Source organism: Oryctolagus cuniculus, chromosome 1 (assembly GCF_964237555.1).
Source record: "Oryctolagus cuniculus chromosome 1, mOryCun1.1, whole genome shotgun sequence".
In the NCBI taxonomy this organism is placed as follows: domain Eukaryota; kingdom Metazoa; phylum Chordata; class Mammalia; order Lagomorpha; family Leporidae; genus Oryctolagus; species Oryctolagus cuniculus.
In genome coordinates, this window is record NC_091432.1 from 41197029 (window position 1) to 41222462 (window position 25434).

The following is a 25434-nucleotide window of genomic DNA, read 5'->3' on the forward strand; positions in this document are numbered from 1 at the left end:
GCATTTTAAGAGTTAGACAGTACAAGCAAAAACTAGCACAGGTCTTCAAAAAACTTCCATCAACTCAATTAGATAAAATTCCACCTGATTAATAAAATGCTCAGATTCAGAAAGTCAAGTAATAAAATATGCAAATTTCCAGGGAAGCATGCAGAAATTCATCTCCTTTGAATTTCAGCTTATCCGTTCAATTATACAGAAGACCCAGGGTGGAACACAGTTTCATCTCTAAATTTTAAAGTGAGATGAACTAGGAACATGTCTTTATTAAAATGATTGAACATTCTGTCTCATATACACATCTTTACCACCAGAATAATCAGTTTGTTTCTGTAATTTTTGGCAATGAACTCCCATCTGACAACATGATATGCTATGACTATAAAGCAACAAAGGAGACAACATAATTATTTAGTCAGGATAAGCTCTGAAAATTACTTGCTACTGTGCATCAAAAACAGCATGCAATTACATCATTGGTAGGAAGACCCTAACACTGGAGAGTTCCTGGTAATTATCAGAACCCCAGATGTAATGTGGACAGAACAGACTATGGAGTCATGCACAAATAGTTTTGAGTGTCAGCTCCATCTCCTGCTGTGCAATAATGTGAGTAAAAACTCAGGTACCTACACTTGGATATTTTATAGGAGAATAACGTTAAACATCACTTACAAACATTGGTATTGTGATCACTAAATTATGACATTGAAACAAATAAACATATAAAACATTACATCTCAACAATATTTCAGAGAACAAAGAACAATTTTTTATGAAAAATATGCCATGGAATTAACATCAAAGGAAAGGGAGAGAGTGATAGGGAGTGAGCTCTAGAGACAATGCTCACCTGCTGGTTCACTCCCCAAATGCCCACAAGAGCCAGGGCTGACCTGGTCACAATCAGGATCCTCAATGCAATCTGGATCACCCAAGGATGTCAGGGACCCCACTGCCTTCACCTTCACCTACTGCCTCCCAGGTATGCTTCAGCAGGAAGCTGAAATTGGGAGCAGAGCTAGGATTAGAACCCAGGCACTCTGATATAGATGGTGGGTGGGCGTCACTGGTGTCATCTTAGTCACTGTGTCAAACACCATCCCCTGATGTTGACATTCAAAATGTTGCCATTACAACAAAATGAAATAACATAGGTAATACAGCAAGGTGAATAAAGTGAAGACCGAGCCTATCCCACCAATTTTGTTATGATCTGAATATTGATGTCTATCCAAAATTCCTATGTTGAGATCATTATTCCCAAGATGATGCTCTTAGGAGTAAGAGCAAAGGAGAGGTGATAGAGTGTGAGGATGGAGCCTTCATGGGATTATTCTCCTCATAAAAGAGGTCTCACACAGCTCTTTCACTCTTTCCACTATGTGTTACAGGGAGAAGATAACTGGATTTCCTGGCACAACAAGCTGGACTTCCTAGAATCCAGAACTATGAGGAAAAAAATCCATTGTTTATAAACCACTACATTAAATAGACCATGAAAAATTTCTTTACCCCTTATGCTGTATGAAATTGGGAAACTTATTGCAACTCACTGAGGTTCTGAATCCCTATCTGTAAGATACGAAAAATAGTACCTACCTCAATCAGTTGTTAGAAGAGTTAGATTATTTAAAAAAAAAATACAAAATGTACAACGGAATATTTTATACAAGTTTTAAATTTAGTTTATATCTTTCCTGTCACTTCTTAAGTATCTCATTTTTTCATTAAAGTTTGTATGTTTTTTTTTGTTTTTTGTTTTTTTGTTTGTTTGTTTTTTGACAGGCAGAGTTAGACAGTGAGAGAGACAGAGAGAAAGGTCTTCCTTTGGTTAGTTCACCTCGCAAAATGGCCGCCATGGCTGGCGTACTGTGCCTATCCTAAGCCAGAAGCCAGGTGCTTCTTCCTGGTCTCCCATGTGGGTGCAGGGCCCAATGACCTGGGCCATCCTCCACTACCGTCCCGGGCCAAAGCAGAGAGCTATACTGGAAGAGGAGCAACCGGGACAGAATCTGGTACCCCAACCAGGACTAGAACCCGGGGTGCCAGCACCACAGGCGGAGGATTAGCCTAGTGAGCCGCGGCGCTGGCCTGAAGTTTGTATGTTTTATGAATTCCTGTGATAGATGAAAATAAGAACACTGATGCTCATTCACATTGATTTTATAATTCTGGTATCAACTTTGATACCATTCCCAAAGGAATTGCTGCTAGGAAATTCCCCCAAGTATGTTTTTTCTTTCTTTATTTTCTTTTGGTAGTTATGAAGTAGCAGGATAAGAAAAAAGTCTCATTAATCAAACTCAATCTTCCTTCAGTTAACATAATCTTGGAGAATGCCTTTTATAATTTCTTTCTGTTGTTCTTCCTAAAGGTAGAAGCATCAGATCAGCACATCTAAGATAGTTTAGATAGCAAAATATTTCAAAAGATTTCATTATGACACATGCATCTCTTTGCCTTTGATGAAATACCCCATTTGTAAATCATTTATGAATATAAAGTTACATATTTAAAATAACCTTTGAAAATTGCACAATGATGGAATTAATAATCATCAGAATGCCTACAAAAAGAGAATGGCCTCTTTGATTTTTATTTTTAATTACACTCTATCATTGTTCTCAGAAATCAATAAAAATCAGAAAAAGAAACATAGAAAGATTTATAGATTCATTTTCAAGTTCTTCAGTTTTTGTTTCTGACCTAGAAAGTTGCTATAACTTTGTCTTCAGTAGTAAAAAAAAAAAATCACAGTTCTACTTCACAAGAGAGATTAGTTACTTCTCTTATGACCTTTTTATTAAACATTAAAATAATATATAATAATTAATGCAAATGTTCAATTTGGCAACCTAAAATTTCACTAATTTTTTTTTTTTTTTTTTTGACAGGCAGAGTGGATAGGGAGAGAGAGACAGAGAGAAAGGTCTTCCTTTTTGCTGTTGATTCGCCCTCCAATGGCCGCCACCGCTGGCGCGCTGCGGCCTGCGCACTGCGCTGATCCCAAGGCAGGAGCCAGGTGCTCCTCCTGGTCTCCCATGGGGTGCATGGCCCAAGCACTTGGGCCATCCTCCAAGGGCCACAGCAGAGAGCTGGACAACCAGGACAGAATCCGGTGCCCCGACCGGCACTAGAACCCGGTGTGCCAGCGCCGCTAGGTGGAGGATTAGCCTAGTGAGCCGCGGCGCTGGCCAAATTTCACTAATAAGATGTGATACAATAGTGGTGAAAGCAGCACAAGTTTTTTCTGTGTGTGTTACATAGGACAAAAAATAGAATTAAATATGAAGTTAGAAGCAAAGCTGTGTTTTAGCTAAACCTTTCTATGATCCAACCTTTGCATAAGAAATGGACTTGTCATATTTTAGTATTGTTTTAATACTCAAAATGTCAGAAACTAGAAATCAAAAGATAAAAGAAAATGTATCACTGAATCTACATAATGGCTCTGAATGTACTTGATGGAGTCAATAGTAGAAGGGAATGTCTGACACTTAGGCAGTGTCCCTAAACAGGTGTCTCTAAGAAAATCACTTCCACTTTCTGAACCTTAATTTACCATGGAAATATGTTCATATTCTTGTCCTCAAAATGTTTACTATCAAATTGAAAATGAGAAGCTTAATAAAATTATCAACATACAAAAAAAGAATGAAATCATCAAGAGCTACAGAAATAGAGAGGAGAAAACCATTATGTATCTTGTTGAGGAAATTGTAGTCAAATGATTTATCAAATTAAGATTGACTAAGTTTCTTATAATAAATATTAGCAGGCTTATTGGGTTATCTTTATTTACCAGATAAACAGATTAACCATTATTCAAAATGTTTTGAAAATAAATCACAATTCAAAATGTTATATGAAAGTAAACACGGAAAATTATATCTAATAGGGAAATAAATAAAATCTTCTGAAGGTTTTGGAAGTCATGTATAATTCAGAAATTATCTGGAGGCATGCCTACTTTCTTTGAAAAATATCACAGCAGCATGAAGACTGATTCCAATAAAGCCAACCTCTTCAAATGGTCTGATGGAGTATATCCCAGAATGACAACAGTGTTTGGTTTTTGAACACAATTACTGCAGGCCATGACTTGCCTAAAAATTGTGTTAACCAAACATCTGCCAACAACTCATCAAGCTATCAACTACTGCACAATGAATATTGGATATAATAGCAAACTAGGATTCCTTAAAACTCTGCCAAAATTGCTTTAAAATGAAAAAAGCTGGCATGATTTTCTACCTGCAGCTCTAGGATTTATTTTCTGCACATTTTATTCTCTCAGTGCCCTAGAGAATGTTTTGTTGTTGAAACACTTTCTTTGGTCAGAGCCTCATAGTAATGGCAAGAAACTGAGCCCTAAACATGAGCTATTCTTGTTTTCATTTCCTCATAATTTTAAGAAAAATTAAATGCTTGCTATTTGTAGTAGGCAAAAATTGCAAAATTCATTTATATTGAGCAGTAATTCTTAGTCTCTAAATTAAAATTAAAATTTCATATGCTAAATTTAAAATTTAAATGTCTATATGCTATTAAGCATTATCCAGTAAATTTGAAAGATGCAGGAAAATGGTGTGGAGTAGGAACAGCATTTACTTTCTCAATTTAATCTATATGGTCATTTAAGCAAATTTATTTTTATTTTGTTTTTTAAGCAAAGTCACTTATAAAGTAATCCAGCTATCCCCCAATCTGATAGTCCAATATTGCATTGAGCCTTTAGCAATTCATTTCATGTTCTGTATGTGACCAAAACAAAACAAACAAAAAAATGGACTCCAAAAGCCATTTTCCTAACCACTATTGCCTAGGTTGCATACGGCACAAGCAAGAAATGGAATAAACGCACAATAAGAGCTGAGTATAAACATAGTCTTTAATTTCCACTTTGGATCTTTGATCATAGAACATTTTAAGATTTAAATTTCAGGGAAGGTTTTTTTGAAGAAACTAATAATGACATCTATGATGTGGTAGAACATGACATATTTGCTATTATGTATAATCATAACACACCTGTAAGATGTCAACATTACTTATTAAGTTTACAAAGTAGGAAGTTAAAAGCTATCATTTTGTAGTCCCTTTTCAAGATATTATTGGCTATTCATTGTGGCTTGCATTCCCTTGTAAAAACAGGATCAGTTTGACAATTTTAATGAAACATCCCAATAAAATTTTGATAAAAATTATGTCTTTTTTTCTTTAGTGAATATTTATTTATTTATTTTGAAAGCCAGAGTTATAGAGAGAGAGGAAAGACACAGAAAAAGAAACATCTTCCATTTGCTGTTTCCCTTTTTACATTACTGGCAATGGACTGCACAGGGCCAGGCAGAGACCAGGAGCCAGAAGATTCTACTGGGTATCCCATGTGGGTGTAGGGACTAAAACACTTGTGCAATCTTCCACTGCTTTTTCCAGATTGTTAGCAGTGAGCTGGATTGACAGTGGAGCAGCTGGGACATACAACTGCACCTAAATGCGATGCCAGTGTTGCAGATGGTGGCTTTACCCACTACACCACAGCATCAGGCCTGGGGGTTGAGTTTTCTCTATGGATTAACTTAAGAAAATATCATTTAACATTATGAATTCTTCCTTTTTAAAAAGATTTATTTATTTATTTTGAAAGTCAGTGTTACAGAGAGAGATAGCATCCATTTGCTAGTTCATTGTCCATATGGTTGCCATGGCTAGGGCTGGGCCAGACCAAATCCAAGAGCCAGGAGTTTTCAGAGTCTTCCTTGTAGGTGCAAGGGCCCAAAGATTTGGGCCATTTTCCATTGCTTTCCATGCCATTAGCAGGTGATGGATCAGAAGTGGGGCAACTAGGACCCAAAATGGTGACCATATGTGATGCCTGCTCCTCCACAATGCCATCTTCCACCCCTAGGTTTTTTAAAGATTTATTTATCTATTTTGAAAGAGTTCTAAGAGAAAGGGAGAGACAAAGAGAGGGAATGATAACAATTCTTCTAATCATAAACACAGGCTGAATCTCCAATTACTTAGATCTTTTAAAATTCCTTTCAGCAACAGTTTACAGTTTTTTTTCAGTGTGTAAGTCTTGCACTTACTTTGTTTTCATTATTCTTAAGTACTTGCCTCTTTTTTCATTTTATTATTAGTGGGATTTTCTTATTTTACAGATTATTAGTTGTTAATACACAAAAACGCAAATAATTTGCTGTATTTGGATCTTAGATGGAAAGATTTTAATTGACAATGAGCTCAAGTCAACCTGTGATGAGATCTGTACAAAAAAGAATGGAATTGTAATGTTGACTTTGATAAATGATGATGGTATATCCAGAATAAGAATAATAGGTCCCTCATCCTATGTGCCTATTAATACAGACTGATAAAGTATGTTTCATTCTACATATTTGACTTCTGATATAATAATAATAAGGGACCAACTAAAAATTTGAGATGGAAGGCTGGGGAGGAAAAACAGAATGGGAAGTTGATTTGATTCTTTTATGCTTCAGTCAATTTCTTACTGTTCAACCAAAAATATTTAACTACTGTGAGGCTTTCTTTAGTCTTTTTGAAACAGATATGGAATGTTCTTGGCTAAAATGACAGATATAAATCAATGAAAGTGAATTGAATGTTGAAAAGTGAACTTATAATTGTGTTCAATTGTTTTTTACAAAGGTGATAAAATAGCTCAATAGAGAAAGAATATTCTTTAAAGCAAATTGTTTTGAAGATGGGTACAAGTAAATATCAGCATGGAATTAACACACAATCCAGAGAAAAATATAGTAAGTCTAAAGGCAGGAAATAAAATTATAATTTTATTTCAGGAAACATAGGAAAAAGTACTTCTGTTCTTGGAGTAGGTAAAAGTGTGTGTGTGTGTGTGTGTGTGTATAAAGATGAATAAAGAACTCAGACTGGACTATATTGAAACTAAAAAAAAATACTTTCAAAAGACTGTCTTCAGAACTTCTGTTTGGTTCCCACTCTCAGATCAAAGGACTTGGAGTTCATGACTTCCACCTTCACAACAGGACATAAAGCTGAATACATTGAAAATCTAAACATCTCCTTATCTATCAGAAATTTGACATGTGACAAACCACTACTCACCAAATGTATAGACTGGTGAATGCAGAGAACAAAAACAAGCAACCTGAAGCAGAATCCACTGAAGTCAGTGACTACTAGTTACTATTAGATATCTTTCAGTAAGTTGCTGAAGGCTGAATGTGGGCAACCATGAAATACAGAAACTCCTAGAGGCCTAGTCCTGGTAGGAGAGAACCCATACCTTTGTAGGCTTAAACTACAGAGGCCCTATTGAGTTTTAATCGTGAAGATCCAAGGATAGTTAAACACATGTATTTGACCATACCGAGGAAAATAGTCACTTTGACATAATCCTAGCACACTCTTCTCAATGAAGCCCTCCCCAGCAAAGAAAAATACTACTCAAGTATTATCTGGTATAAATGAAAGAAAATACCCATTTGATCCCCATATAAGCTCACAATTTCAAATAAGAGAAAGAGAGGAAAAAAAGATCTGAGGTGCACTGGTGAGAGTCATAGCTCTGAAGTCTATTCACCTAAAGATGGAAAATAATCAAAGGATTATAAAATGCTTCTCCTATGCACATATTTTATTACTATATGAAAATACTTCCTGAGGCTGGCATCGCAGCTTGGCAGATTTAAAGAAAAAACTAGAGATGCCATACTAATAAAGATCTACAATCTGTCTGAGGGAAAATAAAAGACATACATTTAGAAATGAAAGTATTTCTTTAATAAAAATGAATAAAGCAATAGAATGGAATTCTCTATCAATAATTCGCAGATCTGAGTTAGGAAATCTATAAGGATATGGTTGAATTGAATAGTATCATGAATCTAATATTTGTAGAATATTTTATTAGACAAAAATAAAATACATATTTTTCTCAAATTGACCTGAAATGTTCATAAAAATTACTGTATTCCGAGCAATTATATACATTAAAACAAATTTGAAAGAATATAAACAATGCAAAGCATTCCTTAAAACTGCAATGGGATTAACCTGGAAATCAGTAACCAAAAGTTTTCTGGTTGACTTTAGAACTCTATGTACCATTTCTCAATTATTCTGTGAATCTGCAACTATGTAAAATGGTCCCTTATGTTTTTGAAAAACACCATTAAGAAAAATAAAAAGATAATATTTTCAAGCCCATCCCTGATAAAGGATTTATATCCAGAAAATAACAAGTTAATTAAACCATAGGAAAAATTAGAAAAGTAATTTTCCTGAAGAAATATATGAATTGCCAATATGACATGAAAATATACCCAACATCATTAATCATAAGGAAATTAGTAAATTAAACAAAAATGAATCTGATTTTACAATCACTAGCATTTGTTTTCTAACAAAGAAGCAAGTGGTAACAAAGATGCAGAGAAACTAGAATTCTAATACATTGCTAATGAGATTTTAAAGCAATGTAGCCACTTCAGAAAACAATTTCTTTCTTGAAAGTTAGGCATACATTTACCATAAAACTCAGCAATTCCACTTTTAGGTATCTACTGAAAAGAAATTAAAACAGAGGTTTTCAGAAGATATTCAAATAAATGTTCATAGCATTGTTATTCATGATAGCTACAAAATGAAAACAACCCAGAAGTTAGCTACTGGTGAATGGATAATTAAAATGTGGTGTAATCATAAAAAGAAATTCTATTTAGCAAAAAAAAGGACAAAATATTGTAGCATCGGTAAACTGAAAATCACCATGATGCATAAAAGAAGCTGCCTGCCAAAGATCATATCTATGAACAATTTAAAATTACAAAATTCTTGGAAAAAACAAATTGATACACACAGAAGCCAAGTTCATTGTTTTCTAGAACCAAAGATAGGAATTAAATAGGGATTGGTTCTTTACAAAGGTATATTGAGGGCCTGCAAAGTGACATAGAGGGTAAAGCCACCGTCTGCAGTGCCAGCATCTTATATGGGTGCTTGTTTGAGTCCCAGCTGCCCCCGTTCCGATCCAGCTCTCTGCCATGATCTGGGAAAGCAGTAGAAGATGACTAAGTCCTTGGGACCCTGGACCTGCATGGGAGACCCAGAAGAAGCTCCAGGCCCCTGGCTTTGGATTGGCTCAGCTCTAGCCTTTGAGGCCATTTGGGGAGTGAGCCAAGAGATGGAAGATTCTCTCTCTCTCTCTCTGTCTCTCTGCCTTTGCCTCCATGTAACTCTGCCTTTAAAATAAATAAATAAATCTTTAAAAAAAAACAGGCATATTAGAAAACATGACTTTTTTTCACAATAATTAAGAGAATACTAACTTCTACACAGAAACAAATAGGCAGAAGTTAACTCAGTATGTCTCCATTTATGCATTTTCTTTTTTAATAATAATATTGTTGTCTTACACAAAAAATAAATTTGCAGCATATAGTAGACTTTGTTCCAATGTCTGCACTTGATCAGAGTCTGATAGATCTCTCTTTTTTACATTCTGTTGCCTGCCCCATTTGTTACTATTTTTAGCTTAACGTAGGTACATATTTTATTTTATTTTTATTACTGAAATTTCTTAATTCAATATTTTCTGAATGCTTTTGTTTTATAAGGTAGAAAAACAATTTTAAAAATTAAAATAAGATGCTGTTTACTAAATAAGAGCACTGACAACAAAATTAAGAGGCCAGCACTGTGGCCCCAGTGGGTTAAGCTGCCACCTGCAGTGCTGGCACCCTGTATGGGTGCCAATTTCAGCCCAATCTGTTCCACTTCTGATCCAGCTCCCTGCTAATGGTCTGGGAAAACAGAGGAAGATGACTCAAGTCCTTGAGCCCATGCCCAACTTGGAGACCCAGATGAAGCTTCTGCCTCCAGGCATTGCAGCCATTTGGGGTGTGAAACAGTGGATAGAGGATCTCTTTCTCTGCTCTCCTCTTTCCCTCTGTAACTCTTTCAAATAAATAAAAACTAGTTTATTAAATTAGACAATTCTCTCTTCTATTGTCTCTCCCTATATAAAAGTACAATTGGTTTAATCTCAAAATAAAGAAATGCTATAAAAACTTATATATCCATGTTCTAAAATAAACACACACACACATACACACACATATACACACAAAGAATATAAATGCAGAAAATGGACAAGAATTGGATTGTGTATTTTCCTTTAAAGTGGAATTGTGTTTTGTTTTCTCAGTATGTTTGTACATTCAATAAAGTCACAAAAATTAGAGCTTGAGTCTCTGGCTTTGTAGACTCAAGTTAAAAGCAGTAGCTGTGGATGGACCACATTGAAGGAAGAGAGTTATGACAGAGACAACAATGTAAGTGGAAGGGAAGGGAAACAAACAATACAATAGAACTGATTCTGAGCAGGCACAATTGCCATTAAGAAAAGTAGACCAGAATGTTGCTCTGTGGAATCTCAGCAAATCACATGGAATGTTTTAGTTTGCCTCTGAAAAAAAGATATTTTTATGTAGCTTCAGAAAAATGCATGGCAGCATAAAAATATACTCCATAAAATTAATGTCATTGTCTTACTATTCAGTTAGACACCAATACCCGTGTATATGATTTCCAAAAATTTTACACCAAAATAATCTTATCTTTTTTATTTTATTTTTCATGAACTTTTTGAAGCACTCTCATGCTTGAAAACATTAACTATCTCCCGAAATAAAACTGAATTCTTTAGCTTGGAAACTCAGGACCTCTCACTTTCTGGCTCCAAGTGTTTTTAAACTCATATCACACCACTTTCTGCACATATTTTCTAACCATACGGTTCTAGTATCTTCCTGTCATTGAAAATTTGTACAAGAATTTAGCCATTCTACAACCTAGAATAAAATTGCTCTCTCCTTGCACAGAGGTAAACCGCAGAATATTTTATTTCTACTTCTCATTAGCTGTATATTTAAATTGAATGGTTTGAGTATATGTTTAATATATAGAGCTATTGAAGGCAAAATCATTTTGAAATTAGTTTACTAATCCAAATTGGCAGCCAATGAGTTAAAAAAAGAATGATTTGGTTAACATATTTTTCTATTTCACCTTATTTTCATTAGCTACCTCTGGACTTTATTCCAGCATTAGTAGTTTCAGGAAACACTTTCTATTGTGGATTGAAGAATAACCCTTAATCTGCTCAACACAGTTATTGTCATTCATTGTTTGTCAAATCTAGACATAACAGATGTACAAACTTAATTCTGCCAAAATCTGAGAACTAAATTTCACTGTGCATATTTTGGGTGAAAAACTCACAGGGAGCAAGTTTCATATTTCAAATTATTACTGCAAGATTAGATATATCTTTTTTAAAAGAATCATTTATATATTTTTGAAAGGCAGAGTTACAGAGCAAGAGAGAGAGAGAGAGAAAGAGATAGTAAGAACTATCCCATCCCTTGGTTCACTCCCCAAATGGCTACAACAGCCAGGGTTGGGTCAGATTGAATCTGGAAGCCTGGAATTACATTCAGGTCTCTCAAGTGAGTGTAGGGGCTCAAGAATTTGCTCCATCTTCTGCTGCTTTCCCAGGCATAGCAGCAGGTTCTGTATCAGAAGTAGAGCATCCAGGATTCGAACCGCTGCCCATAAGGGATGTTGATGTCACAGGCAGTGGGTTTACCCACTGCTCCACAATGCTTGCCCCAGAAATATCTTTCTAATATGATGTCTCTATAATTGATTCTATTTGCTTTATGTGGACAATACTGCATAATCACATCCCATGGAAAAATTTTTTTCTTTGCTTTTGGTTTTAAGACTTCAACAGCTAAATGTAAAAAAATGACCATATTGCTAAACCTATTGCAACCCACTTACCTCCAAAAATTCACATTCACAATTGTCCTAATAATATGGCTATATTTCCTAATGGGACCCCAGCCTAATTTATATCCAAAGAGCATTTTCATTCTTGCATTTAAAAGTAATTTGCATTTGTTTTTATGTCCATCAGTCTGTGAGGATACTCTAGTAGGTGGACAAACAGAAATTTCTGTACACGCTAAGGTGCCTGAGTCTGAAATTTTTATCAAAGTGGATCATGTAAGTATAAATACACAACCGATCAAAAAGATAGGGTATGTGTTGATGAGATTTCACAAATAAGACCAGTGTAAGCAAATAATGAAGGATAGAATTAAAAGGGAGAGAATGATCCTGCAGGGGAAACAGGACACACAGCAGACTCATAGGATGGCAGCACTCCTGCCTCAGAATCAACCCTTGGGACATTCGGATCTGGCTAAAAGGTCCATGAGTGTCTCACAGGCATGGAAAGCCATGACACGGTGGCAAAAAAAAAAAAAAAAATCTAAATGAAAGATCCTGGTGAACAAGAACCCAGCAGAAGGAACAGGCCATCAAGGAGAGAGGTGCCTTTCTCTGAAGGGAGGAAGGAACCTCCACTGTGATACGGCCTTGACTAAACAAGTCAGAGTCGGTGAACTCAAGGGGCTTCCATAGCCTAGACAGCTCATAGCAAGAGTCTCGGGTGATTGCTGATGTCATAAAATAAGAGTGCCAATTGTTAAATCAACAACGGCAGTCACTGGGTACATGCTCCCCACGTAGGATCTCTGTCCTTAATGTGTTCTACTATGAAACTTAAAAACAACACTACTAGTCGAACCCTATACCTTGTGTGGTTGTGTGAGTACAGCCTGTTGAAATCCTTGCTTAGTATATACTAAGTTGATCTTCAGTATATGAAGGTAATTGAAAATGAAACTCGATGAAGGGCGGGATGGGAGAGGGAGTGGGAGAGGGGAGGGTCACGGGAGGGAGGGAGGTTGGGGGGGAAGCCACAACAATACAAAAGTTGCACTTTGTAAATTCACATTTATTAAATAAAAAAAAAAACTATATAACAAGCAAAAAAAAAGAAAAAAAAGAACTTAATACTTTACCCTTTTAGTTCTAGTTAAAACTATTAGTTGAACTCTGTAATTAATACATAATTACTCTTAGGTGTTTAATTAATGTTATAACTAGTACTCAAATAGTATTTTACACTTTGTGTTTCTGTGTGGGTGCAAACTGTTGAAATCTTTACTTAATATATGCTAAATTGATCTTCTGTATATAAAGATAATTGAAAATTAATCTTGATATGAATGGAAGGGGAGAGGGAGTGGGAGAGGGGAGTGTTGTGGGTAGGAGGGAAGTTATGGGGGGGGGGGAGTTTGTAATCCATAAGCTGTACTTTGGAAATTTATGTTCATTAAATAAAATAAAAAAAAAAAAGTGGATCATGGAGGTGGATGAAATGAGGTCTCTAAACAACATGGGTTCAAAAAATCTAAGCATTTAAAAGCATTTACTTAGACATCAGATGTTACATACATATATGGAGCTTTTTGGTGGCATAAACTAGTATTTTTTAAATACTTATGAAATGATATTCATGTTTGATGCTGTAAAATCTGTTTAAAGTTAACCTTACATCTTGAGAATCACACACAGTGGTACTTGGATTTTCTTTCTTTCTTGACTCAACTTGAGAACTCTCATTGTGTCGAGGAGCACTTTGTTGAAGCTTCAAGAGAAACAAAGAAAAAGAAAAGGAGAGATAATTAAAAAAAAGAGAATTAGGTTTAATAAATTCACGTGGTTACTGCAACACATGATAAAATGTCAATTTTGTATTCAATAAAAAATAATAAAATTAAAATTGTATGTATACTGGAGATCTTAAAAATTCTTAACTTTGAAATAAACAGCATAAATTCTATTCAGTTTTGCATTAGTGATATACAGTGGGATTGTTTTCCCAGTGAAAATATCAATGTTTTGTGCAGTAAAATTTTATTTTGAGGATCCTGATTGTTCAAAATATAAAATCCTGTCCTTTTCCATTATTTTAACCTACAGTATATTTGAATAAGTACATAACCCATTTTACTCCTAAGGAAAAAAAATTATTAAGTATCACAGTTTGCATATTCACCCCAATTCCTCACAAACTAATTAGACTACTTTAAACCTCTCAAGACCCTACATATTATTCTAGAAGTCATCTCTCTGGAAACATTTAATCAAAAGTCAAAACAATTTTCACTCCAGATTCTGGTCAGAGAAGGGAATGCTAATTTTATTACAGCAGATAAAAGAATGTAATGTAAAGATTGCTATAGGCAGATCTAAGATTGTACAGTCAAACTTATATGTGAAACTTTGGCAGAACTAATTTGCATTTGATGTCATGTCCATCAGTCCGTGAGGTTACCCTACTAGGTGGAGAAACAGAAAATTTGGTGCATACCAAGGTGCCTGAATCTGAAACTTTTAACAAAATGGATCATGGAGGTGGATGAAATGAGGTTTCTAAATAATGTGGGTTCAAAAAATCTAAGAGTAAATCATGGCCTCGTCAGAGTACTTAAATCTCACTAGGATTTTTCACCAGTACTGCCTTCAATACTCACTTAATTTTTCCATAAGCAATTAAAAGCTTTGGCAGGGAAAAATCTTACAAAAATAATCTCTTTACAGAAATAAACTCAAAACACTAAATAAACCTGTTAGGAAACTGGCACAGTTTTATCTATGGCGCGATCTACACCCTGATTTACATCCTAAGCCCTGGCTCCCACTGCCATTGCTGGAAGCCAGGTGGCCACAGAGCCCAACCTCTGTTGTCCAGCTCCACCCCCATCCTAAAGGGATTTGCTGCTCCTGCTTCCCTGCCTGCCCTCAGGCAAAGTTTTAAAAGGGCCTGTTCCTGAACATGGCTCTCTTGGCTTCTCTCTTCTCTCTTGGTTCCTTCCTCTTGGCTCTTCTTTCCTGCTCTCTTGGCTCCTCTCATCTGCTCTCCTCTCCTCCTCTGCTCCTCTCCTCCTCTCGTCTCTCTGCTCTATCTTCTCTCCTCACTAGCTCCTCTCCTCTGTCTCTCTCTCTCTTATCCTCTCTTTCTCTCTGTTATCTTTCTTCATCCCTCCCCTCCAGTTTGCTGGGTTTTCCCCAATAAACTCTTTCCCTTACTCCAGTGTTCAGTGCGCTTTGTGAGGGCTAACAGAAATATATAACAAAACCTGATAGAATATTAAGTGCAAAAATTTAATGAATCTAATAGACTATTTTTCTTTTTAATTTTTTGACAGGCAGAGTGGACAGTGAGAGAGAGAGACAGAGAGAAAGGTCTTCTTTTGCTGTTGGTTCACCCTCTAATGACCGCCGCGGCAGGCACGCTGCGGCCGGTGCACCGTGCTGATCCCATGGCAGCAGCCAGGTACTTATGCTGGTCTCCTATGGGGTGCAGGGCCCAAGGACTTGGGCCATCCTCCACTGCACACCTGGGCCACAGCAGAAAGTTGGCCTGGAAGAGGGGCAACCAGGACAGAATTTGGCGCCCCGACCGGGACTAGAACCTCGTGTGCCGGCACCGCTAGGTGGAGGATTAGCCTAGTGAGCCGCATCGCCGGCCCCTAATAGACTATAAAAGAAACATAAAATAAGGTAACTAAATTCACAAAGTAGTTCCCATATTAAGTAACCCAAATCCTAGACATGGGCATAAAAATAAGCAAATAAAGTTAACAAATTCCTCTTTATATTTAAAGAAATGTAACTCATTAAATAAAATCCAGAAAACTTTTAGAGTTTATATCTGTTTACTCTCCTTCTCTCCCATTTTTTCATTGTCTAGGATTCCTATTTCTGATCTCCCTTGTGTATCTTCTCTAAGAATAAAAAAGGCAATTAAGCAAGAAAATAAATTTCTGCTTTCTAATCCTATTAAATGTCTTCAATAATCTTTAGAGCTAGCACTTAAATAATTCAAAGAACAGTCAAGCATTCAGAGCAGAATGACTTTGGTGGATAGAAAGATAGCAAAGGATTGTTTTTGTCTACAGAATTTACACAATTTGCTATTCACATAAATAACAATATAAAGTGCATTAAGGAAGAGGGGACACAAGCAAGGCTGTACATATTTTCAAATGATGGTGGTCAATCTCATGTGGGAGAATGAGAATAGGCTTGATGCAAAGTGTTAAATGTAAAATGGGTCTCTGAATGATTAAGCCTAGGGTAAGCATTAGGGACAGTGTCCCAGTGAGGAAAATAATTTAAGCAAAGACACAGAGGAAGACGAATCAATGGCTAGCATGTTAGTTTATAGGGAAGCAGAGCAACCAAGGAAAGCGCGCTACAGAATGGAGAGGAAACCACAAAACTGAACTACAATCATGCTTAAATTTAGTAGTCAAATGAAGTCTCCCATGTTTTAAGCAGATGTATGAAGAAGCCCTGTCAACATGATGTGGCAGCATTGCATAGCTAAAGATGGAACAGAAGAGAATTAGCATCGGAAAGTCAAAAAAGAAGCAATTAAAATTACCAGATAGATGATTCAAACTAAAAAGGTTGAAATATACCGAAATGTAGTATCGATATTGGTCACTGAAAAGACTGGACACTAAATAAAATAGTCATTTGAGAAAAATGTTAGAATCTATGACATTTAGAGAATTCTGCAGAGGGAAAAAATTGAGAGGCATGTTTGTAGCAAGAAGGAACTATTACATTATTATAAGGGAGTTTAAAGCACTTGGGACACATAAATAGGTAAGCAATATTAGGATAGAAGTGTTAAAAAAGAAAATCACTTTTAACAAGAACCAAAATAGATATTTATTCCAGCTCTAATCTACTGAACATCTACCACCTGTGTTCCCATGACTCACACTTACAGATGCTTTGAGAAAACAGGTTAAAAGAATAGGGAGAATAAACAAGCAATAGTACTGGAAAAGAGTCTCCCCCTGACACTCTCAGCAAGAACTACTACTGCAAAACATGAAGAAGGAATTAAATCACACTAACAGGAAGGAATGATTTTAGAGTATTTTGTTCCACTTGAACCTTCAGATAACGGAAAGTCCTGACATTGCTTTGTAAATTTATTTTAATGTACAAAAGCATTAGTGGGAATGGAAAACTGCATTCTAGTAATAACTATTTTATTTATCAATGTTGCTTCTAATCTTTGTCGATATACACATGCAGTTTCTCTTTAGTAATTTTTGAACAGTCCATTTTTAAGGTGCCTCCCAACAAAATCATATAGTAAGAGCTGGTTTATCTATCCACATGTTTTGTTTTCTCATCCATTGATCTGTTTGATATCTATGTACTAGCTTAATCATCATAAAATTGCAGTTAGTCTTGGGGATATGAGGCTGGACAAGGAGTCAAGTAATCAAAGAACTGGAAGAATTTCTAGTTTCTGTCTCTAGCCCTGCATCTCAACTCCACTCCTTTGCGTGTCAATTCAGCAATGATTTTCCCATGATGCACGTGAGTTTCCTCCAGCACCAAGAGGGTGGCAGGAACATGTGCATTGAGCTCCATGTGGAAATGCCATGGAAAGCTTCCCAGAAGACATCACACACCCTGAACCCTGCTCAATCTCCACACCATTTGTCTGTTCAATGCAGACACCATCTCCAGTCCAATAAAGGGGTCCACAGAATGGGAAAATCTCTCTCTCTCTCTCTCTCTCTCTCTCTCTCTCTCTCTCTTTCTCCTCACCCATCACTCCCTCTCCCTCTCCCTCTCCCTTTCTCATCTTTCGTTGTGGGTTTGACCATATTCACAATAAATCCTGCTCCCACTTTTGTGCTTTACTTGTGTTCAGGCTTTGAATTCCTATTTTGTATGGGGACAAGAGCCTTGAACAAAGCAACCAAAAAAGTCACAACCTTGATTTATAGAACAAATTTTCTGATCTACGTCCCTTTGGCATATAATGCATATTCTTATTTTCTTGCCATCCATATAAAACTATGTGTGTCCATGACATTTTTATGATGTTTATACATATATAATATAAAATGATACTGTATATGTTTTACATTTATAATTGACAGGTATAAAAATACAGAGTGGATTTGGGAGAAAATTTATTATGGGTGAAAATTTTTCAGTTTTTAATTTTGGGTTATGTAGATAATATGATGGCCATATACCCTTTTGGAAGCAGAAGGTATAAATAAGCCTAGTTGTTTGCTTAAACATTGGACTGTTTTAGGCTGGCAGGTTGTAAAGATAAGATACTATGCCTTATTCATCATTGCATCCCAGGAATGTAATTTGCACTCACTAAAGTTCTGTTTATATTTTTCCCTTTTCATCATTTATTTATGAGATATTTTGTAAGGTAAAGCCAAGATAACAATTAAAGGGGAAGAGGTATATTTATGCTTAGAGAAATCTAAAATGTCACCTGTGAATTACATTCAGCAATGTGAATCAACAGACAGTTATTGTACTTTAACCCTTTAACAGCACCATGTTTAGAACTGACATTAAAACCTAAAAACAGAGCTCCTATCAGTTCCTTCATAAATGCTGATCATTGCTTCTACTTTCATAATAGTCCCTAATTTGGTTCTGAAGGATTGCCATTCTCTCACGGTATGGTATATTCCAAATACTATTTTGTGTTTCAAAACTTGTAACCTGTCCAAGAAGCAAGTACATGATTCAAGTGAGATCATTAGTAACTTCATTTTTGGAATTTAAATGGTCAGATTAAGCAAAAGTTACAAACGAAAAGGTGTGTAATTCTTTTTTCAATAATAAAAACTTTCTATTGGTTTATGAGTCCAATATTTTGGAGCAGTCTGTGTTTTTGCCTGTCCCCAGGCTTGTTTCTCCTGTCTTCTTAGTATGGTAAATCCCTGATTTTTCAACAATTAGCTCTTTTCATTTCATTTTGTCAAATATGTTTTTATAGCATGTAATCACGGAGGCCTGGAAGACACAGGGAGAAAATGGAAAAACAAAACAAAACAAAACAAACTGGAACAGGCAATACGACACAAGTGCTGAATAGTGGTTTACTATGGGAACCAATAGGGAGAAAGCTCAGTCCAGCTACAGATGTTCAAAAGAGTTTCACCAAGGCTGGAAACTATATTTTATGGTATAGTCTTGAAAACACAACTACGAAGCAAATTAATAAATATACACGGTTACTTAATTATATATCTTCATGCAAATATGGTACACTTACGAAAATGTTCCCAGATTATAGAATTGGCTTAAAGCAGGAAAAATGCCCAGGACAAAATATTCAATTTGCCATCTACCAGGCTAGATGCCTGTAATAATTCGTATGGGCCTAAAGGGGTTTCATTCATCATTAAGCTAAGAAGGAGTACAGGTAAATAATGATAGTGCTGTTTTCCTACTTCAAATATTTGAGAGAGGTTACCTCCGAGGTCATCTATTAAGTAACTGACATGGCAGTTTTTCTACTTTTATATCAGTACTGAAGTTGTGCCACTTAATGTCACTTCATGATTAAAACTACATATATTAATTGTTTTTGATAAAGGAAAACTACATATTACTTCACCAGTGTGAATTCTGATGTTTGGAATATTATTTTTAAATATAGAAACAAAGTATTTAATTGAACAATCATTTGCTTTTAAATGTAATAAATGTAAGTCTTAATATGGGCTTTTGCTGTTCTGAGATGGCTGCTTCTGGAAAGAAGCCTTATTGAATCTGATGAATTAATACCACAATGAGAACTGACTTTGGGGAATGATCATACATTTTGGAGTCAAAGAAACATGAATTCCAATACTAGAATAGCAATTAAATAGAACAGAGTCTCTGACGGTTTATATATCTTGGAAGGCCCTCTGTTTCCTGCCACTTTGTCAAATGGGGTAAAAAAAAAACACACTTAAATCTCAGAGTATTTTTGCTATCATTTTTATGTTGTTTTATTTTAAAAGGGAAGAAACTGACTCTAAAGTAGTATCTGACATTCATGAGACAACTATTGCTTGAAGATTTATTGTTTAATTGAAAATGTAGAAAATTCCCTCTTACTCAGAGGATGTGTGGACCAAATATTAGTTTCTGCAGTGGACTAAAGAGTGGTGGTGGTCCCCAAAACGATATGTCAATCTCCTATGGAAAAAGACTGATTACCTTTGATGACGAAGGATGTGAGGATAAAGGATTTCGAGATGAGAAAATTATCTCATGTATTAATCAATGCAGGCTTCTATAACAAAAATAACAGGTAGGGGTTTTAAAAGTTCTGGAGGCTACAAAGCCGGGCTCTCTTCCAACCTTGCAGATGTCCACCTTCCCTCCCTATCTTGACAACAAGAGGAACTCGCTTCTAGGTCTCCTCACGACATGAATCCACCAGATCAAGTTCCTACTCCTCTGACTTAAATTTAAGTACTTTCATAAAAGCTTTATCTCTAAAAATAGTAACATTGGTGGTTAGATGTCGGGGAATAGTCCGCGGCGGCATAGCTAGGCGGAGGTTTTTACTTTCAGTTTTGACCGGGGGCTTTCCAACTGGCGGGGCTCGCTCTCTGGAGGCGGAGGGATCGAGGTTGCGGTAAACAACAAGATGGCGCCAGGACTCCCCCGCAGTGAGTCTGCCTGCCTGCCTGCTGCGTGACACCTCACCTGATTGGCCGAAGGACGCGTGCCCTTCACGTGAACAGAGACCGGATTGGTGTGCCTGATGCATGGACTCTAGCTTGCTCCTGATTGGTCACATTTTGTATATAAGCCGTGGGTGTGAGGAGGAAGCTCTCTCTCTCTCTCCTCTCCTTTCCTCCTTCCTTTCTACCTCTGTCACGTCTACTTTCTCCAATAAAGTCTACTGAACACCGATAAGCGCCGTTTGTTCTTTTCTTTTCTCGCCCGAGAAACCTTCATCGCAGGCCCTGGGTTGAGTCTGCTGGCCAGACTCCCCGAGCCGCTCGCGGCAGTTAGATATTCACTGTAGGAATTTTGAAAGGACAGAATTCAGTTCAACGAACACTGGATCACCTCTGTAGGCCCTAAAGAACATCAAGAGGGTCCCTAGAAGGTAAAGGCAGAGGAAGTTTTCGCGAAGAGAATGCAATAGGATCATGGAGGCCACCAGAAGCTGAGAGCGACTTGGGACGAATTTCCCTCTAAAGCCTGCAGAGGAAGTCCTGGCAGATTTCAACTCACAATTCCCAGATATGTGAGAGAACAGAAGTCTATTCCTTTAAGCGACTGAGGTTCTGATACTTTGTCATAGCAGCAGTGGGTATTAGAACAACTACTCCTTCCAGTAATTCACAGTGTGCTAGAGACTCATTTTTCTGACTCTTAAATTTCCTACTAAAGGAAAAATAACTCAGTATTCCCTTGGTTGAATATTCAAGGCTTTCTTATGTCTTTTCTGATGTAAAAATCCAAAGCCCAAACTTTTTAAGTATTACTCAGAATTCTCATTAAACTTTATGCAATCCTTGATTACAGAAACTATTTCATAAATGGATGAAGCTGGATTCCCCAGTAGCATACTGGTCAAATCAAGACTTTCAAAATAAATGGCATATCTTAGTCCTTCCAATGCACTGTTAGAGAAAGGAGAGCATGCATATTGCATATCTCATGTTTCTCTGATTTAACTTCCCCCTATAGTTTGTGCATAGTTCAAATACATATCATGAGACAACTGGCAGAAGTATACATCAAGTTATTTTCTGAGCTGCAGAAATACTCAAAAGAATAACCAGAGAGGATAAAAGTGCTAATATATAAAAACTCATCTTGATTTTGGAATCATAAATTTTCTTGGAATGATAAGAAATATGTGGAAATACAGATACGAACATATATATATATATATATACATACATATATTCTTTGATAACATATAAGTGATTTGCATATATCACTTTCTACACATATATACTTTCTACACATCTATGTATGTATATATATGTATATATATAAATATATACATATATAATCACAATATATTTTGATGAATTGGTAGGCACTTTGAAAATTTTATTTAATTGTCTAAAACAGAATGAAATACGTTTCATTTTATCAATAAGGAAAAACACTAATTAGATTTGCTGTGCTCCTGATATACTGGAAACATAGGAAAAATATAAAATAATGTTATATAGAAATTGATAATAGGCAATGAGGAACAGTAGTTCCTGAGAGAAAAGTGACAAAGCTGGCACACAGATCTGTGTCATTGCCAAGTAGGTGTAAGAAAAAGCAGAGAAGGCTTAAACAGTTGGAAATTATGGGTACCACAGAGACCGGTTTTGGTAGTTATACTGTTCTGGCAAGGCCCACATTTTCAGTGGACTCTGTGGGAATCAAATCACGGGCAATATCACCCTTGTTATGAGGATCAGAAAAACGAGTGAAATGATTAAAATTGTTGGTTTGTTTAATTGACTTAGTATTTCAGGCCCGGTATAATAATAAAATTTTAAAGTCTTTAAAGACAAGGGAAACCTCTCTTTAATCAGTAACTATATTATAAAAGTTCACAAAATGAAGATTATTGATATTATTATATGTATATACATATGTACATATATAGATAGATATAATGTGTAAACATACATATATTCTTCTCTACTTAAAAGTCCTATAAAGTATAATTTGTATGTTTTCATCATAAAAATGGCATATGTTTGAGCATATAGGTATAACTACATCAACTGGATATCCCAAATTATAAACCTGTCAAAATATCACATGGAGGTACAATTTTTATGTACCCATTAAAATTTTTAAGTTAATAAAAGAGTAGTAGCATACAGAATTCTGGAACAACTGAACACATTAATGCAGGTTTTATTAACTCCACATTTTGTGCAAAGAATCAGACTCTGAGAAGTCTGCTTACTTGCCAAAACCCAATTGCACTTGGATGATAGAGCTAGTGATTTACCCATGCTGTTAGAATCTTTCTTTCTTTCTGTCTGTCTTTCTTTCTCTCTCTCTCTCTTCCTTCCTTCCTTTCTTCCTTTCTTCCTTCCTTTCTTTCTTCCTTTCTTTCAACTCTATATCAGAACCTACTTGGCAGATGTGAGTGGGTGACAGGATTCAATACAGTTCACTATAGGTCACTTCTTCAAATATAAATCATGTAATAACAGCTGCCAAGGCTCTATTGTCTCTCTGAAATGTGCTATTATTAAGAAAAGAATAAGAAAATGATAGCCTCTATATGAATACTCTCTCTATAAAGTGCAGTTTACTAAATACATTTCAACTGCAATAAAGCCTGTCTTATGGCCAAATAAATATTCGCAATGAGGAAGCAAAGCAAAACCAAACAAAACATATGTTGATTAAATAAAACTTGACAAAAATGTTTTAAAATATATTTATTTAAAGTCAGAGTTAGACAAAGGGAGTCCCATCCCCTACACACACACACACACACACACACACAGAGATAGAAAGAGAGAGAGAGACAGACAGACAGACTAAATGTTCCATTTGCTGATTATCTCCCAAGAATGCTGCAGCATCTGGGGTAAGGGAGGCCAAGCCAGGTGGTAGGAGCAAGGAATTCATATAGGTATCCCATGTGGGTGGCAGGGGCCCAAGCACTTGGGCAATATTTTGCCGCATTTTCCAGTTATATTAGTGGGGAGTTGGATGGGAAATAAAAGCCCAAGACATGAATCTGTCCAAATGGAATGCCAGCATTGCAGGTGGCATCTTTACCCAGATTCCACAATGCCAGCCCTGACAAAAATATTTTTAATTTTTCTGTCTGTTTGCTAATGTTGGTATACTAGAAATTTGGGATGGATTCATATATAAATATATATATATATTTATATATAGGTTTTTGAGTGATGAATTGAAGTAAAAAAAGGAGCAAGGTGGCTGCTGTTTATCAATAATATCCCTTCTTTAATTCATGCTTATAAGACTATAAGAGAATTTGTAGTGTTACTTAAAAACAATTACTCAAGAAGGATGGCCCAAAGGGTTAAAAAATCTGAAAGACAAAGTATTTCTATGTTGTACAACCCTGCTTATCATTAGGTAAGATACTTAGTTACATTAATGCCCTCTTATTTCTTATTTCTTGTTTATCATTCTAATATAGTACTCCTTTAAAAATTCAGCCAAACATGCATTCACCATTTGTTATGGATTACCTGTATATTCCCAACTCTTATGGTATTTCCTGAATAAAAAGCTCAAAGTTCCTGGCATTCTGTTTTTCTCTTTTTTTCTGACACTCCAATCTCACACTCTTTGCCAAAGATAGATGATTGCCCGGAGAGAAAAACAGATATTCTGGGGTTCTCAATTAGAAGAATCATTTGCAAATAGGAGCCAAGAAATCATCTCCTAGAAGTTAAGTAACTCAGTCGATTCTTGACAAAAATGAATCTTGGATTTTGCTCGAATCTCCCTTTGGTTTAATGTGAGCAGAAATTGTGGTAAATAGTATGAATAAGTCAGTCAAAAATCAGTATTTTTTGAAAGGACTTCAATAAAGCAAACTCTGGGAATTCTGTGTTTTCCTGAACAAGCCACACACCATAATCAGCTTTTGTTCAGTTTTCTCCATTCGTCCCAGTACATTTTTGCTCTGTGATTATGGTAATGAATTACAATACTGGTCCAGGCTAATTCATCCCTCTTTTCCAAAGTACTTTCTGGAGATGGAGGCAAGTATGAGAGTATATCTACAATACCAATACCAAGTGAGTAAAAAGGATTTAACAACATTTCTTGACATTTCTGGGAGAGGGAGTAAATGAGTAAATTATTCATCAACTTATCAACTTTATACTGTATCTTTGCATCAAGACAACTAAAATACAAGGAATAATGAGTGTGGTAGATCTCCATTTTTTTCATAAAAGAAAATTAAAACCCAGATAGTAATGAACTCATTTGTCCAAAGTCACAGAGTTATTAAATTTGGTCAATACTAGCATATCAGTTTCCTAATCCAAAAAAAAGTACAACACAATTAATGTCATAAAACAACACTAATTCATCATTTTAAAGTTCTGTTGGACATCTTGCATTAGTTTCAGCAGGCTCAATCCAAGGTACCCATGATGCCATGTTCCTTTCTGAAAGTACTAGAGAAAAATGTACTCCATGGCCTTTTCCAGATGCTGGAACCAACTCTCATCCTTAAGCGCAAGCAGTAACATTACATCTTTCTGTGATTTCACAGTCACAGCTCTCCTGTTCCCTTCATGTCTATTATTAATAAATTGTCATTAATTTGTGAACATCCATATAATCCAAAATATCTGTATTTTTTTTAAATTTCACATAACCGATTGTAGAGTAAATGGCCTGAATTTCATGTTTGCTTTCCTTTTTAGTCTGATCTGAAAGAGGAACAATTAACAGGGGGTTGATTAAGGAGAAGCTGTTCTCATTATGGGCACTGAAATTTACACATAACTAATAATGGAACAGGAAAAGATAAAAAAAAAGTTTTGTGTTTAATATGACAATTCACAGCTGTTAATTTCACAAAAAATGCATATGTTTTCTTTCCACAAAGGAATCACTTAATGGATTGTGAAGAGCCTTTATGTACACTTTATGTACACATCATAA

The 25434-nt window shown here is 35.9% G+C and overlaps 1 protein-coding gene across 2 annotated transcripts in view; it reads right to left on the reverse strand.

The window, feature by feature from the left end:
* LUZP2 (leucine zipper protein 2) overlaps nt 1-25434 on the reverse strand; it is a 527143-nt gene that overhangs the window by 30805 nt on the left and 470904 nt on the right. For both annotated transcript variants that reach the window (XM_008268979.4, XM_051852030.2), the window contains exon 10: nt 13487-13579. In XM_008268979.4, the coding sequence (XP_008267201.1) occupies nt 13487-13579 (93 nt within the window). The remainder of the gene's footprint in view (nt 1-13486; nt 13580-25434) is intronic.